The sequence below is a fragment of the Sminthopsis crassicaudata genome, chromosome 4, assembly GCF_048593235.1.
Source record: "Sminthopsis crassicaudata isolate SCR6 chromosome 4, ASM4859323v1, whole genome shotgun sequence".
NCBI lineage: Eukaryota > Metazoa > Chordata > Mammalia > Dasyuromorphia > Dasyuridae > Sminthopsis > Sminthopsis crassicaudata.
The window spans coordinates 387,084,598-387,098,659 of NC_133620.1; the positions used below are offsets into that span (position 1 = coordinate 387,084,598).

The 14,062-nt window shown below is 31.7% G+C and overlaps 1 protein-coding gene across 4 annotated transcripts in view; it reads right to left on the minus strand.

Moving 5' to 3' along the window:
- The window catches only part of LYST (lysosomal trafficking regulator), a 190,755-nt gene that overhangs the window by 113,666 nt on the left and 63,027 nt on the right, over positions 1-14,062 (minus strand). For 3 of the 4 annotated variants that reach the window (XR_012481323.1, XM_074262463.1, XM_074262461.1), the window contains exons 11-15: positions 12,554-12,663; positions 10,576-11,002; positions 8,214-8,358; positions 7,385-7,558; positions 1,123-1,283 (exon numbers count right to left, since the gene is read on the minus strand). Coding sequence is in view for 3 of the 4 variants with exons in the window: in XM_074262463.1 (XP_074118564.1) it covers positions 1,123-1,283; positions 7,385-7,558; positions 8,214-8,358; positions 10,576-11,002; positions 12,554-12,663 (1,017 nt within the window). In the remaining variant the exon portion in view is untranslated. The remainder of the gene's footprint in view (positions 1-1,122; positions 1,284-7,384; positions 7,559-8,213; positions 8,359-10,575; positions 11,003-12,553; positions 12,664-14,062) is intronic. The other variant, XM_074262462.1, reaches the window with a different exon arrangement.

Consider the following 14,062-nt stretch of genomic DNA (forward strand, 5'->3'; position numbering starts at 1 on the left):
GCATGTGAAACAACTCATAAGAAAAACAACATATCTGGAGAACAGATCAAGTAGAAAAAACATAAGAATAACTGGACTATCTGAAAGCTATAACAAATAAAAAGCATATAGATATAGTAATACCCAATATAATTTTTAAAAAGTGTCACCTAGTGTTAGAACAAGAGGAAAATAGAAACAATAACAAAAACAACAACAACAAAATCCAATCACTACCTGAAAGAGATCCTATAAGAAAATCCCATAAGGATATCAGCTAAATTTTGAATCTGCCAGATCAAGGAGAAAATATTGCAAGCAATAAGAAAAAAAGAATTAAAATACTCTGAAGCCATATTAATTTTGTTTTAAACCATTTACAACAACTAGATAGCATGAGATTGGAATATTGCTGTGGTATAATGAATGACATGATGATGAGTTGGTAGATTTAAGAAGGATGATGTTATCCACATTCAAAAAAGAGGCCAAACAAGTGTAGTACAACCTCCTATAGATTGTATGTGTATGTATCTGTTTATATTCGTGTATGATTATAGGTTTCTATGTAGATGTATTTATATATGGGGACATATATGTATATATATATATATATATATATATATACATACACACATAAATATATCCATGTTTAACTGTACCTGCTTGAGGGAAGTATCAGAAAAGGCAAAAGAAAAAAAAAAAAGAATAAAGTAAAAAGTGTACCACAAAGAACAAAAGAAAACCTATAAGGAAGCAAAGAGATGAACACTTCTGAATATAATGTGTTTTATTATATATGCTTTCTTGAAGTAGAAATTTATTGTTAACATATTTTAAATCCTCTCATGTTCTGCTAGGTACATAACAATGCTCTTTTTCTGTTTTTCTTTTTTCTATTTTGTATTTTAGTTTTAAATAAATACATTCATCTTTTTTTAAAATGTGATAAGAACCTACACTAGCTGAATGACTACAGAGAAAGCAATGTATATGAAAGATACTGGGGAAAAGGTAAAAATAACAAGACTCAGCATTTTAATTGATATAAAAACAAAGACACCAATTTTTTTTTTTTAAATAAGACAAATAGACCCTAATTACCAAATTTTCTTAGAAATTCTTCAAAGAGTAAGAACATACCATTGAAGAGAAGTAAATTTCCCAGATCCCATCTTCCAACCAATCGTAAAAATTCTTCTTGGGATGATGAGCAATGGCCAATCATGCAAAATGTTTTATTGCTGTCAGATGATAAACTTGTTCTCCTGGGAAGTGTGTAATCCAAAACCACATCAGACTTCCTAAAATTAAAATTAAATTAGTTAAATTAGCCCATTAGTACAAAGTTCTAAGTATTAAAGAAAGTATTTAGTAATATGAAAAATCAAAGTTGAAAAATTCTTCTAAAACTCTGTCCATTTTTGTATATGTAACCTATTTTGTTACAGATAATTTCCACCATAAAAACAATGTGATTAGGTCCAAGTCATTGTGCCTCGTATAGTGCAAAACATGAAATAGGATCATTAAATACTTGTTCATTAAGTGCTCCCTCCAACAACAATTACAAAATTCTTATTTTTACCCTCATTTACATAATGTGAATACTTATAATCTGTATTTATTCAATGGTTTTCCCCCCTCATGACCTTTTTTTGTTTACATTCTAGTCTTCTACTGAATCATAATCTACCTTCTAAGCCATGAACAGGGATGCTTAGACTCTGCCCTGGGTCACTGAGTCTCCCTACATGTTCTTTCCTAATGATCCATCAGCTCTCATGACTTCAGTTATTATTTTTATACAGATGACTTTTGAATCTAGGTCTTTGGCCTTTATTTCTCTCATAAGCTCCAGCACAGATATCACCACTGCTTGCAGGACCTCTTCATCAAAATGTTCCATTTCCATTTCTAGTACATCATATCTAAAACTACAAACTCCGTTCTGAATTTCTCCTAAATCACTCTTCACCCTAACTTTCCTATTTCTAAAAAAACCCAAACTCCAACAAGATCCCTTTCTGTCACCCCTATTCACATCATTAATCTTTCTTTCACATTAGTCTTAGTAATTCTAATATAAAATCTTTCACATTTAGGGCAGCTAGATGGTGCAGTGGATAGAGCACCAGCCCTGAAATTAGGAGGAACTGAGTTCAAATATGGTTTCAAACATTTAACACTTCCTTGTTGTGTGACCCCCTAGGCAAATCATTTAACACTAATTGCCTCAACAAACAAACAAACAAACAAAAAAAAAAAAATTTTTTTTCTACTTATCCCTTTCTCTTCCTTATCAGTTCTAGCCTTCATCACCTCTTAATTGGTTTCCCAGTCCCCAGTCACTACCTTAAACAAGCCATAATACCCAGACATGCTAAAATAATTATTAAAACATGCACTATCACCTGGTCAAGAAAGCGCAGTGACTCCTTAATGCTTCTAGGATAAAGCATAAATTTCTTTGTTTGTTATTTCAAGTCTCTAACAATATACTTAGATCTGTCTATTGTACTTCACACTAATATCCAAACAATCTCCCCTGTTTTCTATTCCTTATACATGATATTCCACATTATGCCCTAACATTTAGAAAACACTATCTAATTTCTACCTCCTGGAGTCCCTCATTTCCTTGAAGCTTTAGCTAAATGGGTTACTAAGGAGTATACAAAAGGGTATCACCTACAAGTTGTCTTTCTTAATTCCTCTCTTAGTTAATTCTCTCTTCAAAAATTATTTTGCATTTGTTTTCTATTTATTTCACTGTATATAAGTTATATCCCCAAGAAGAATGTAAATTCCTTAAGAGCACAGGCAGCTATTGGTGTTGCTTAAGTCCCATAATATAAAACCATACCCTGTACACAGTACGGACAACACATTTTTTGATGATATCACTTATTCTTTAGGATGACATCTATACTGCTCAATGAAATGCCTTATTTGGGAAACCTTAACCAATAACTATCATCAGTTAATAAAAGTAGCCACAAATTAATAAAAGCTTGGAATAGTTGCTTGATGATCAATCTAGAAGCTGTATAAAGTTAAAAGTCATTCATGGTAAAGTGTACAATGTGTATTTTGAAGTAATTCAGAGATAGGACTGTATGGGGAGGAAAGGAGAGTAGAAATTAAATAAAGGCAAACACTTAGAAACTTGTGCACCAACATTTTTTGGCTTAGTAACATATGACAGTGAACATAAAGCCATTACAAAGAAAGGAAAGCCATCTATAGTGGATGCATCTTCCCTCACCTATGATCAAACACTTAACATAAGGTTCTAGGGACCCAGTTCACTAAATTTTGTACTAAAATGGAAATTGTAGTATCATCCTTGATTCTGTATTCACTCTCACTCTAAATATTCAATTCTGTCAATCTTATCAAATCTTGTTTAGGCCCCTTGTCTTCACACAGCCACAACATTAGTTCTAACCTTCATTCTCTCATTTGTGAATACAGAAGCTGGTTTCAGGATTTATCTGTTCAATCATAAAAGAGCATTCTTTTTATTTTTCTATCTCCCTCTCCCTCCAATTAAATTATTGTTCTTATCTTTTCTTCCTTTTACCACCAAACTAATCAAAAAAGTAGTTTACACTCCATGCCTCTACTTCCTCACCATTTAATACCTCCTCAGTTCCTTGTAATTTGCTTCCTTTTCTACCACTCTGCTAAAACTGTCCTATCAAAGGTCAGCTGTTCTCTTTATATTTTGAAATTGCTTTCTTTCATTTTAATTCAGTAGTTCCTGATGATCCCCTTTGCAACATTATTTGTATTGTTATATTTTTATTTATTTTGTTAAACATTTCCAAATTGCATTTTAATCTGGTTCCTTGGCTTAATACTACCTCTGTATTACAAATTACCATTTCTATGCAGATTATCATATCTATATAATCAGACCATATCTCTCTCCTGAGTTCCAGTTTTAAATCTTCAACTATTACTGGACATCTCAAATTGAATGTCTGATATTCATCTCAAACTCAACATATCAAAAATAGAACAGTCTTTCATACCCTTCTTATCAATTTTCCAATTTGCAATTATCCAATTTAATGGCAAGGTACTAGTCTAGATCTCTTATTTTCCCTATCTACACCTTGAAGGTGAATATCACCTTTATAATAGACTATTATATGTATTTAGTTCCAAAGTTTTTTCAAGTTGAAGATTCCCATATTACATAACTTATAAGATACATCTACTTGGATGTTCTTGACTAAAACTGAGAAAGTCACTCATTACCTTCACTTCTTCTCCTCATATTCTCTTCTACAGATTCCATAGGTTTCTAAACCTATGGAATCCATAGGCTTCTAACCTTGTCATTCAACTGAAAACTGTTTTCTCCATAGTTGCTAATTATTTTTAATCACAAAATGTAGTGATCTCTCCTCAATACTGATCTTTCTGATTTCTCTGTAGCACTGTACACTGATGATCTTTTCTGCTACTCCTGTACAATTTCTCCTCTCTAGGCTTCCATGATGCTCTTCTCCTGATTCTCTCTTCATTCTTCTTGACAGGTTCTTCATCCATATCACATCCATAACATCTCCCAAAGTCTGCCCTGAGGTCTCTTCTTTTTCAGCAACATTATCTTACTTATTGATTTCATTAGCTCCCATGTATTTAAGAAATTGTGTCAAACTCAAATAGAAAAAGATTCCTATGGACACCATATTGACTTAGAAAACCATAAATTAACATTATTTGTATTGTTATATTTTTATTTATTTTGTTAAACATTTCCAAATTGCATTTTAATCTGGTTCCTTGGCTTAATACTACCTCTGTATTACAAATTACCATTTCTATGCAGATTATCATATCTATATAATCAGACCATATCTCTCTCCTGAGTTCCAGTTTTAAATCTTCAACTATTACTGGACATCTCAAATTGAATGTCTGATATTCATCTCAAACTCAACATATCAAAAATAGAACAGTCTTTCATACCCTTCTTATCAATTTTCCATTACTGTCAAGGAATCCACCATCCTATTGGGCACAGAGGCTCGCAAACTCTTCTCTTATTCCTCTCAAAATATCTAATCTGTAACCAAATTTTGTCATTTGTGCCTTTTTTTTTTTTTAAACCTCTCTTACTTATATTTCTCTCTCTGCACTGTCACAACCTTAGTCCAGGCCCTCCTCATCTCTTGTCTCAACTACCTTCTTCAGCCCACTGCGACAAATTTCTAAGTTTCCCCTGCTCCAAACTGCTTCCAATCAAGAGTATACTGGTATACAACTGGCTTTCTGGGGAAAAAAGAAAAGGACCTATAACACATTTTTAATATGTCATTGTTATTTAATTGTTTTCAATTGTGTCCAGTTCTTCATGACCTTATTTCAGAATTTCTTGGTAGAGATACTAGAGAGGTTTGCCATTTTCTTCTCTGGTCTATTTTACAGAGGAGAAAACTGAGGCAAAGAAGGTTAAGTGCTTTGCCTAGGATCACACAGCTACTAAGTATATAAGGCAAGATTTGGTATCTTGACTCCAGGTCAAGCACTCTATCCCCTATACCACCTAGCTTCTCACTTTCAAATTTTACCTACATTATTTTCATTTTCTCCATCATTTTCTTATATTTACACAATCATCAAAACCCCTGATGTATATGATTTGTTGATTTCATTTATTGTGAGGATAATTACAATGAAAATCTGAAACAACTGGCTGTCACAAGCTAGTTCTAACTAGCTGGTTCTAACATCTTCTCATCCCCCTCCAATTTACCCTCCACAGAGTTGTCAAGGAGATTTTCTTTTGGAAGTGTAGGCAGGCCATATAAATCCTTTCCTCATCTCTGAACATTAACATAACTCCCCACCACCACCACTGCTAATGCCTTCTGTTTGAGATTATCTTACACTTATACTGCATGCATCTCATGTGTATGACTTTTTTTGCATATTGTATCCCCTATTAGAATAAGAGCTTCTTGAGGGCAAGCACTGTTTAAGCACTAGGTAAGCCAGAATTAAAATAAGCACTTAATAAATGCTTAGTAATTGAGCAAGTGGAGAGAGGTTGTCATACAAAAGTCCAGGTGAGAGCCTTCCTAGGATGGTGGCAATGAACATGGAGAGATGTGGCAAAGGCAGAATCAGACACATAGGAATGGTAAAGAAAAAGAAAGAGGCAAGTAGAGCTTTGGGATTTTGAAATGCAGTGGCTGGAAAGCTCATGATGAAAGAAAAGGAGATATGTATTTCTATATATGCTGATCATATACTGATCTATAAATGTTCTTTCTAGCTTGTATCTCTACTGTCCATCAGTACAGCTCTCTTAATTTTCTTATTCCTCAACTCTTTCACCTCTTCTGCTGACAAACTCATCATGACTATCATTCTGAGTAATCCTTTCACTTTTCCTTCCTCCAGCCAGAAGAAACAAAGGAAATTCCTGCCCAAGTGAGGGCTTTCTTATAAATTCCATGAGTCAAGGCAGATAACTGCTATAAGGTATAATCATTGAAAACATCCCTGAGAATATTCATCTAACCCCTTCATACTATAACCCTTCTTTTCCCTTTTACTCTGTTTCTATTACATTCCAAGAAATGTCCACAATAATTATGAATAATTTTTTAATTTGAGCTTGTTTTTTCCTTCTAGAGAATTGTAAGATTCAGAGTTCAAAGGAATCTCAGAGATCATCTAGTTCAAATCTCTCATTTTCAACAAGTGGTAATACAGTATAATGAAAAAGCAAAATGTGAGAAACCAGGAGAGATTTACTAGATTTAAATATTTCCTCTAACCCTTATTATACATACATCTGGGATAATTACCACATAGGATTTTTTGAAGATCAAATAAGATATACAAACTACTATGTAAAACTTAAAAGCATCATATAAATAAGAACTATTTATTATTGCTGCCATTTGCAAGGTCACAGAGTGTACCTATGATAGGACAACGTAACATCAGCAGCTGCTTTTATTGTTATTATGCAAGAATAAACAGATGTCCATAGATATTAAGTGTTTTTCCCAATTTTAACATCCTAAAGGGCAAACAGAGGATCTCGTTTCTTTTATATTGATTACCAACTTAAGTTTCTAAGTGTTTCATCTGTATAAAAAAAAAAAATCAATCTCCTCCAAAATAAAATATCTCTAACAATAAAATAGGAGAGAACAATGTTTTTCAACAAAATATTTCAAAGGTTCACTCTCTAAGATACTTTTCTTTCTAATATGAAAGGAATAGAAAAAAAAAACTACAAGGATAGATTCCTAGCTTATTAAAAAAGTTAACTGTAACTGAATTCATTTTAAAATATATTTCAGAAAACATGAAAGATCAAGTTTTAAATTATAATCAAATTTAATAATCCATTCTCTAAAACACATCATACCTCTGACCAGAGACCCATATAGAGAATGTCCCATGGATATTCTTTTTTCCTTCAGGCTGTTGTATATATGTTAATGCTAAATGTTGCCATTTTCCCAAACGAAAAATATTCTCCTGTGATTCAACTTGTGCTAGCAATCCAGCTTTCATATCATCATTTGGATCCATGCACATACTCCAAAAAAAAACAAATAAAGCAAAGTATGACAATGTAAAAAAAATCTGAATTTAATATTTACAAGTAAATATTTTTTTTTACAAGTAAAAGGAATTAAATATTTTAAATCCTATCATGTTCTCTTAGGCTACTCAAATTTCATTCATCAATTTGATTAAAACAAGCAAAATTTGTATAATCCAGTTATTAAATATACACATTTTTTTCATAAATAAACTATTTTTAATATAATATTTAATTTATACTAGTTACCCTTCATTTTTAGGCTTCCTATAGGAATATTTCAATAGTAGAAATAATTGAATTATTTTCTAACGAACTACTTGGCTTTTGTTTCCATATTTAAACAGGAAACCCCCAATTTATAAAATTTATGCTATAATTTAAGATAATTTACATGGGAAAAGTATCCAAAAGTATCCAATAGTATCAACTTCCATTAATAGCTGGTCTTTGTAAAATGTAGCTAGAATAATTTAACATCAAGATTATTTTTATGGAATTATACATTCATAACTATGAGAGTAGAACCTCCTTCTGTTTCTAGATTTTTTCCTATCATTCTACTGATTTTTTTCAGTAAATTTTAATATGAAATTTTAAAATAAAATATTTAAATACATGTTAATAATGAAAGGAAAAAAATCAATACCGAAAGATGAAAGTTCCAGTACTCAAATCAGCCCATACTTGTATCATCAATGCTTTGGAACCTAATGAAATCATATGAATACAACCTTCTTCTACAAGTTTCTCCCCAGGATTCATATATTCCAAACTTTCTGATTTGCTTCCTTCTAAGACAATAAGCAGATATTAGAAAATTATTTAATTAAAATAATTAGAAAACAAAAATTTTAAAATAATTTTAAACCTAATGGCTTTATCATTCAACAATTTAAATCACCAATAAAAGTAGCTTTGAAACTGTAAAAATATTTTTTTCCTAAGGAATGTTATATATTGTAAATATTTGTCTTTTAACAAAAAGAAGTAAATCCTTTTAAGTAATTTGTGAATTTTAATATTTCTGGCTTTCATAAATGAAGAACCACGGCTAGAAGGAGAATTATAAATATGTGCCCTGTACTTCTGGAAGTACTGTTGAAGGATTTGTGGATATAATTTAAGAAATCAGATAAAATCTCAAATATCAGGTCTAAACTGTTATAACTAAAAGATCACAAACTCTTCAGTAGGCTATGATAGATCTTGAATCCTCAAGAGTCTTGAAAGATACCTACAATTAGGGGCAATAACCTGCATGAAGATTTAACAAAAAAGACTAAAAATTTGTCAGTGAGAAAGGAGAAGAAGAGAGAAGTATTATGAAAACCTAGAGAGAAGTGTATCAAGGAGAAGTTGATAAACAGTATCAAAGGACACAGAGACATCAAGAAGAAAGAGGATTTTTTTTTAAAGGCCATTAGGTTAGTTAATTAAGAGATCTCTACTGATAATTTTAAGAGAGAGACATTTCAGTGACTCATGAGATCACTAGCTGGACTTTGGAGAATTATGGAGAGTGAGAGTAGAGTATCACTGTGATAGATGGCCTCCTCAAAGAATTTAGCCCTCTGAAGGAAGAAGAAACTGTGAAAACAGCTAGTGGAGATGAAAACATCAAATAAAGGGATTTTTAAAGTTGGTGGGTGTGTGTGTGTGTAAGATGAGGGCAGAGAGACAGAGCGTAAGAGAACAGAAAGACAGGGAGAGAGAGTAAGAGTAGAGAAAGACAGGGAGAGAGATTATATATAATATATTTATATAGAGAGAGAGAGAGAGAAGAGAGTGAGATAGAGAGAGAGAGAGAGAGAGAGAGAGGAGAGAAGAAGAGAGCGAGCTTATATGTCTATATGTGGGCAATAGGGAAACATCTAGTAGACAGGAAAAGGACTGAAGTTAAGTGGTGACGATGATACAGAAGAACCAGAAAAAATGGGATAAAATGGGATCGGGGGGGGGGCATGTTGAAGGTGCTGTTTAAGTGAAAAGAAAGGTCACTTCTTTGTGTGAGCCAGGAGTGAAGGAAGAAATAATGGAGGAAGAAATAGGAGAAATGGGAGATGAAAGGGTAGAAGAGAGAGAAAGCATTTAGTGAATGATTGCAATTTTTCTGATGGAAGAAGTATCATAAAAACTTTGAGGAAGAATGAAAAGATTTGGAATAGCTACTGTAGTGAGTGCTGCAGTAAACTGACAGATTTAAGGAACTGGGGGTGTTCACACTGAAGAAGACTTTGTTGGGAAATAATAGCTTAATATTTGAAAAACTATCCTGTAGAAAAGGAATGAACTTATTTTGGTTAAGACCAAGAGGGCAGAACTAGAAGCTGCAGAGGCAGATATAGGCTTAAAATATTTTTAAAAGAAAGAGCTAAAAACAAACCAAAAAATCCTTCCTAACAAATTATGTAATTCAATTGGAGAACAAACTATGTGAGAGGGCCATAGGTTCCTTATTACTAAAGGTCTTCAGAAGGTGGAGATATTATGTCAAGAGATATTATGGAGGGAATTTCTCTGCTACAAATGACTTTCAAAATGGAAGCAACCTGATTTTGGAACCACAGTTAAAGACAGAATACGAGCAAGTATTTTCAGAGATTTATCCATCCCTTGTCCCCAAGTACTTTTTTCCTGCACCATTCCCACAAAGATCACATCTAGACCAGTTCATTCAATTAGTCCTGAGGCTAATGGAAAGTGAAGAAGGAAAAGTTTAGAGCAGCAACAGGACATACAGAAGTAAAGGAAAACAAAAAAATGAGTAAGAAAATGTCATGAAATAGCAGGGGGAAAGAATTCTTATGGTTATCTGGCAAGGACATCTGTTTTTACGATGAATACGCATAAGTTAGAGACTACTTGTATAAGGAAAAAATATTAAGAACAAGTTAACAGCAAAGTCAGAATGCTTCATATTACTTTTCTAAAATCCTCAAAAATTTGTTCAGTATGCAAGTTATATGGCATTCATCTTATAAAAGAAATAAGAGCAAAGAATTTCATACCTGTATCATCAAGACTGTCATCTTGAATAAATGATGATTTTTTTCTTTTCTTTATCTTCTTTACTTTTTCTAAGATACTTTCTGTTTCATGAATACTTTCCATATTAAACCACAAGGAAATACTGAATCCTTCAGACATATGTGGCCAACAATTTTGCCCAACCAAAGGCAAGTGAATTGGGGCTACATGCCAAGATGAAAGAAGCTGATGGGGGAAAATCTCACTATCAACTTCTTTCTTACTTTGAGGAAATTTTGCCCTTTTTAGCAACCCAATAGCCTTATTGTTGAGAATACTGCTATATTTTTGTGAAAAGGAGTTGTTGCTTATATTTGGTATATGAAGTAAAGGGAAGGTTAGATATTGTAATGGACTCATATTAATACCAGTCTCAATAATTTTCAGGATACCCTTAAGAAGAATTTCCTAGAAAAAAAAAAGAAATGAGCATTTATAATTGATATTACCACATATATAAAAATTCCTTAGAAACAAAATTTATAACTAAAGAAATAAAAGCCAGCATGCAAATTAGAATTCTTACTGAATTATCTGCTACCCCATTATGTAATTATTTTGGTTAGTATGAAATATACAGCACATGTTTTTATTTTTAAATATAATTAATTCTTCCCCCCCCCTTTTTCTGAGGCTGGGGTTAAGTGACTTGCCCAGGGGGACACTGCTAGGAAGTGTTAAGTGTCTAAGACCAAATTTGAACTCGGGTCCTCCTTAATTCAAGGCTGGTGCCCTATCCACTGCACCACCTAGCTGCCCCTAAATATAATTCTTTAAAAGGAAACCAATTATAAATGACATAACCCCATAACTTTGTGATAAACCAGCTTAAGAATTTAAATAAAAATTTATAATGTAAAGAAATATTTCTAGTAGTGAAACTTAGCTAAGTTCATACCCTAAGTATTAACATTTTAAAAATTATATTCTGACTTTTCAACTTACTCCACATCTTTTGACATATATCTATGTGCAACATAAGGGGAATAGACAAATTCAGAGCTGAGAAAAAGTATATGAATTCCTATAAGCAAGTTTCAAAAATTGGATCTCATATGGAAGTTTTTGAGCCTTCTTACTCTAACACATGAAATTTCAAATAAAATTAAATAAATATTCATCTGTATCAGAAGACAGAATTTTCTGACAATAAACATATGACAATTAACATTCATTAAAAAGCATTATAAAGGTTTCAATGTTGAATCCTTCACCTAATGAGTCACACCTCATAAAAACCAACCAGTGTATTTACACTTAAGTCCCAGCTCTGTCTATAATAAAACTTTGGTTAAAAATATCAATAAATCCTTGCTTTAGATCACATAAATAAATGAGAGAAAAAAAAAAACAGGAAACCATTGGGAAGGAGAAAATAAGATAATGTAGAACATCATAATAATATGCCAGAATTTGCACTTTCAGAGTATAGGTACAGAATATATCTTTTATACATTTGAATCTCTAATGGCTAACATAATATCTTAATAAGAATTCTATAAGAGTTATGGTTGGTGATATGGTTAATGATACTAAATAAAGTAGTGAGGAAAAGTGAGAAGCACATCTAATAGTTATATAATCAATTAATGATTACCTAAAAAAAGCAGAAAAGGCTAGTGACATGGATAATCTTAACCATGGCTAATTCGAAAATCAATTATATTTAGCTATAGAATTCACCATGATAATTTTTAAATCATGGTTAAGCTCCTAATTATGTTCTTCAGGCAGATATGAAATGAGTTTGAATTTGACACAAGTTTATGGTAGTATGAAATTAAACATATAGCATAACTATGTAAGTAGAGAAATTCCAATGGTATTGTATAATTCATACATAATTATCCAAAATTCAATGTAAATAACTATTGATTGTCAAGGTATGGATGATTGATATCAAAATAATGCATTCTGGTAAATAGCTCACAAGTCATTTAATAATAATAGCATATTTACTGTAGAAGGAGATTTCTCCAGAAATATTCTCAATAGAAGAGTTAGCTCTTCTGAACATGTTCTTGAACTCATCAGGGACACCAAGAGATCCATCAGTACCATCTGACATGCTACATTAGTCAAAGAAAAGGGGAAAAAGACACAACTAAATTAAGAGTTTTATATAAGTAATTTCAAATCCATCATCATCATAATGTGCATAAATTATAATTCTTTTAATTCATAAATTCATCAAAGGAAAAAACAGGTAATGAAGAGAATTCAACTGTAACATTTTTTAAAAGAACATTAGCATCATATACACACCAAAGATTTTTTAAAAATATAAATGTAGCATTTGATAACTGAAACTTAAAACTTAACAATAATTTTAATTCTAAAAAACATTTTGCTCTTAGTGCTTTGCAAAAATTTAGTTTATAACTATAATTATTTTAAAAATCATTTTACAAATTAAATGTTTTTAAAACATACTATGAATAAGTGGTTAATCATTTTAATTCATCAAAACTTGTTAAGCTTTTAAAAATATTATACTATAAATAGATGAAAATAAATATAGAATTTCAACTACTACCAGTCTATAATGCTAAACAGATTTTTATACATCTGTGTGAATCTATACAAATAAATATAGCATTATCTTTCTGTATCTGTATGTACAGATATAGAGGCAACTAGATGTCTCATTGGATAGTGCACTGGGCTTAGAGGCAGGAAAACTCGAGCCCAAATCTAGCCTGAGACACCTATTAGCTATGTGATCCTGGCAAATCACTTAACTTTTATTTGCCTTAAACCACTGGAGAAGGAAATGGCAAACTATGCCAGTATTTTTGCTGAGAAAAATCCCATAAACAACATGGTTCATGGTTCAGAAATGTTGAACACAGGTGAACAACTAAACAACAATGAATAGATGTATGTTTTAAACACAAACACACACATACATACATATACACATACATACAATATGTGTGCGTGTGTGTGTGTGTCTGTATGTGTATGTGTGTGTGTGTATTAAAGCTTAGCAGTATGCACACATACACTGGATAGTGTATACAAACCAAATAGTGACCATGGAAGCATATACAGCAATGTGATATCGTAAAAAGAACACTACATAAAGAATCAGTAAACAGTCCTCTAATCTTAATTGCTACTACCTGGTTATATGACATCTCATTTATAAAAAGAGTCTGGATTAGAAGATCTGTAAGATATTTTCCCAAGATAGATTGCCATCTATGAATAAGTACAATTGCACATAGCTCAACAAATACTGGAAAAACTAATAAGAAAGTCTAAGAAATTGCACACCTTATTCTTATATCAAAATTATAAATATTACAATATAATCTTATAAATCCTTAAAAGTTAAGATTATTATTAAAATAATAAGATTAAAATAATAATATAATATAATAATAATAAAATAAAATAATCTGGGTGTGGAAATGATAAGGGCACATGTACTATTGGGGAAAATTTGGAAAAAGAAATAGAGGA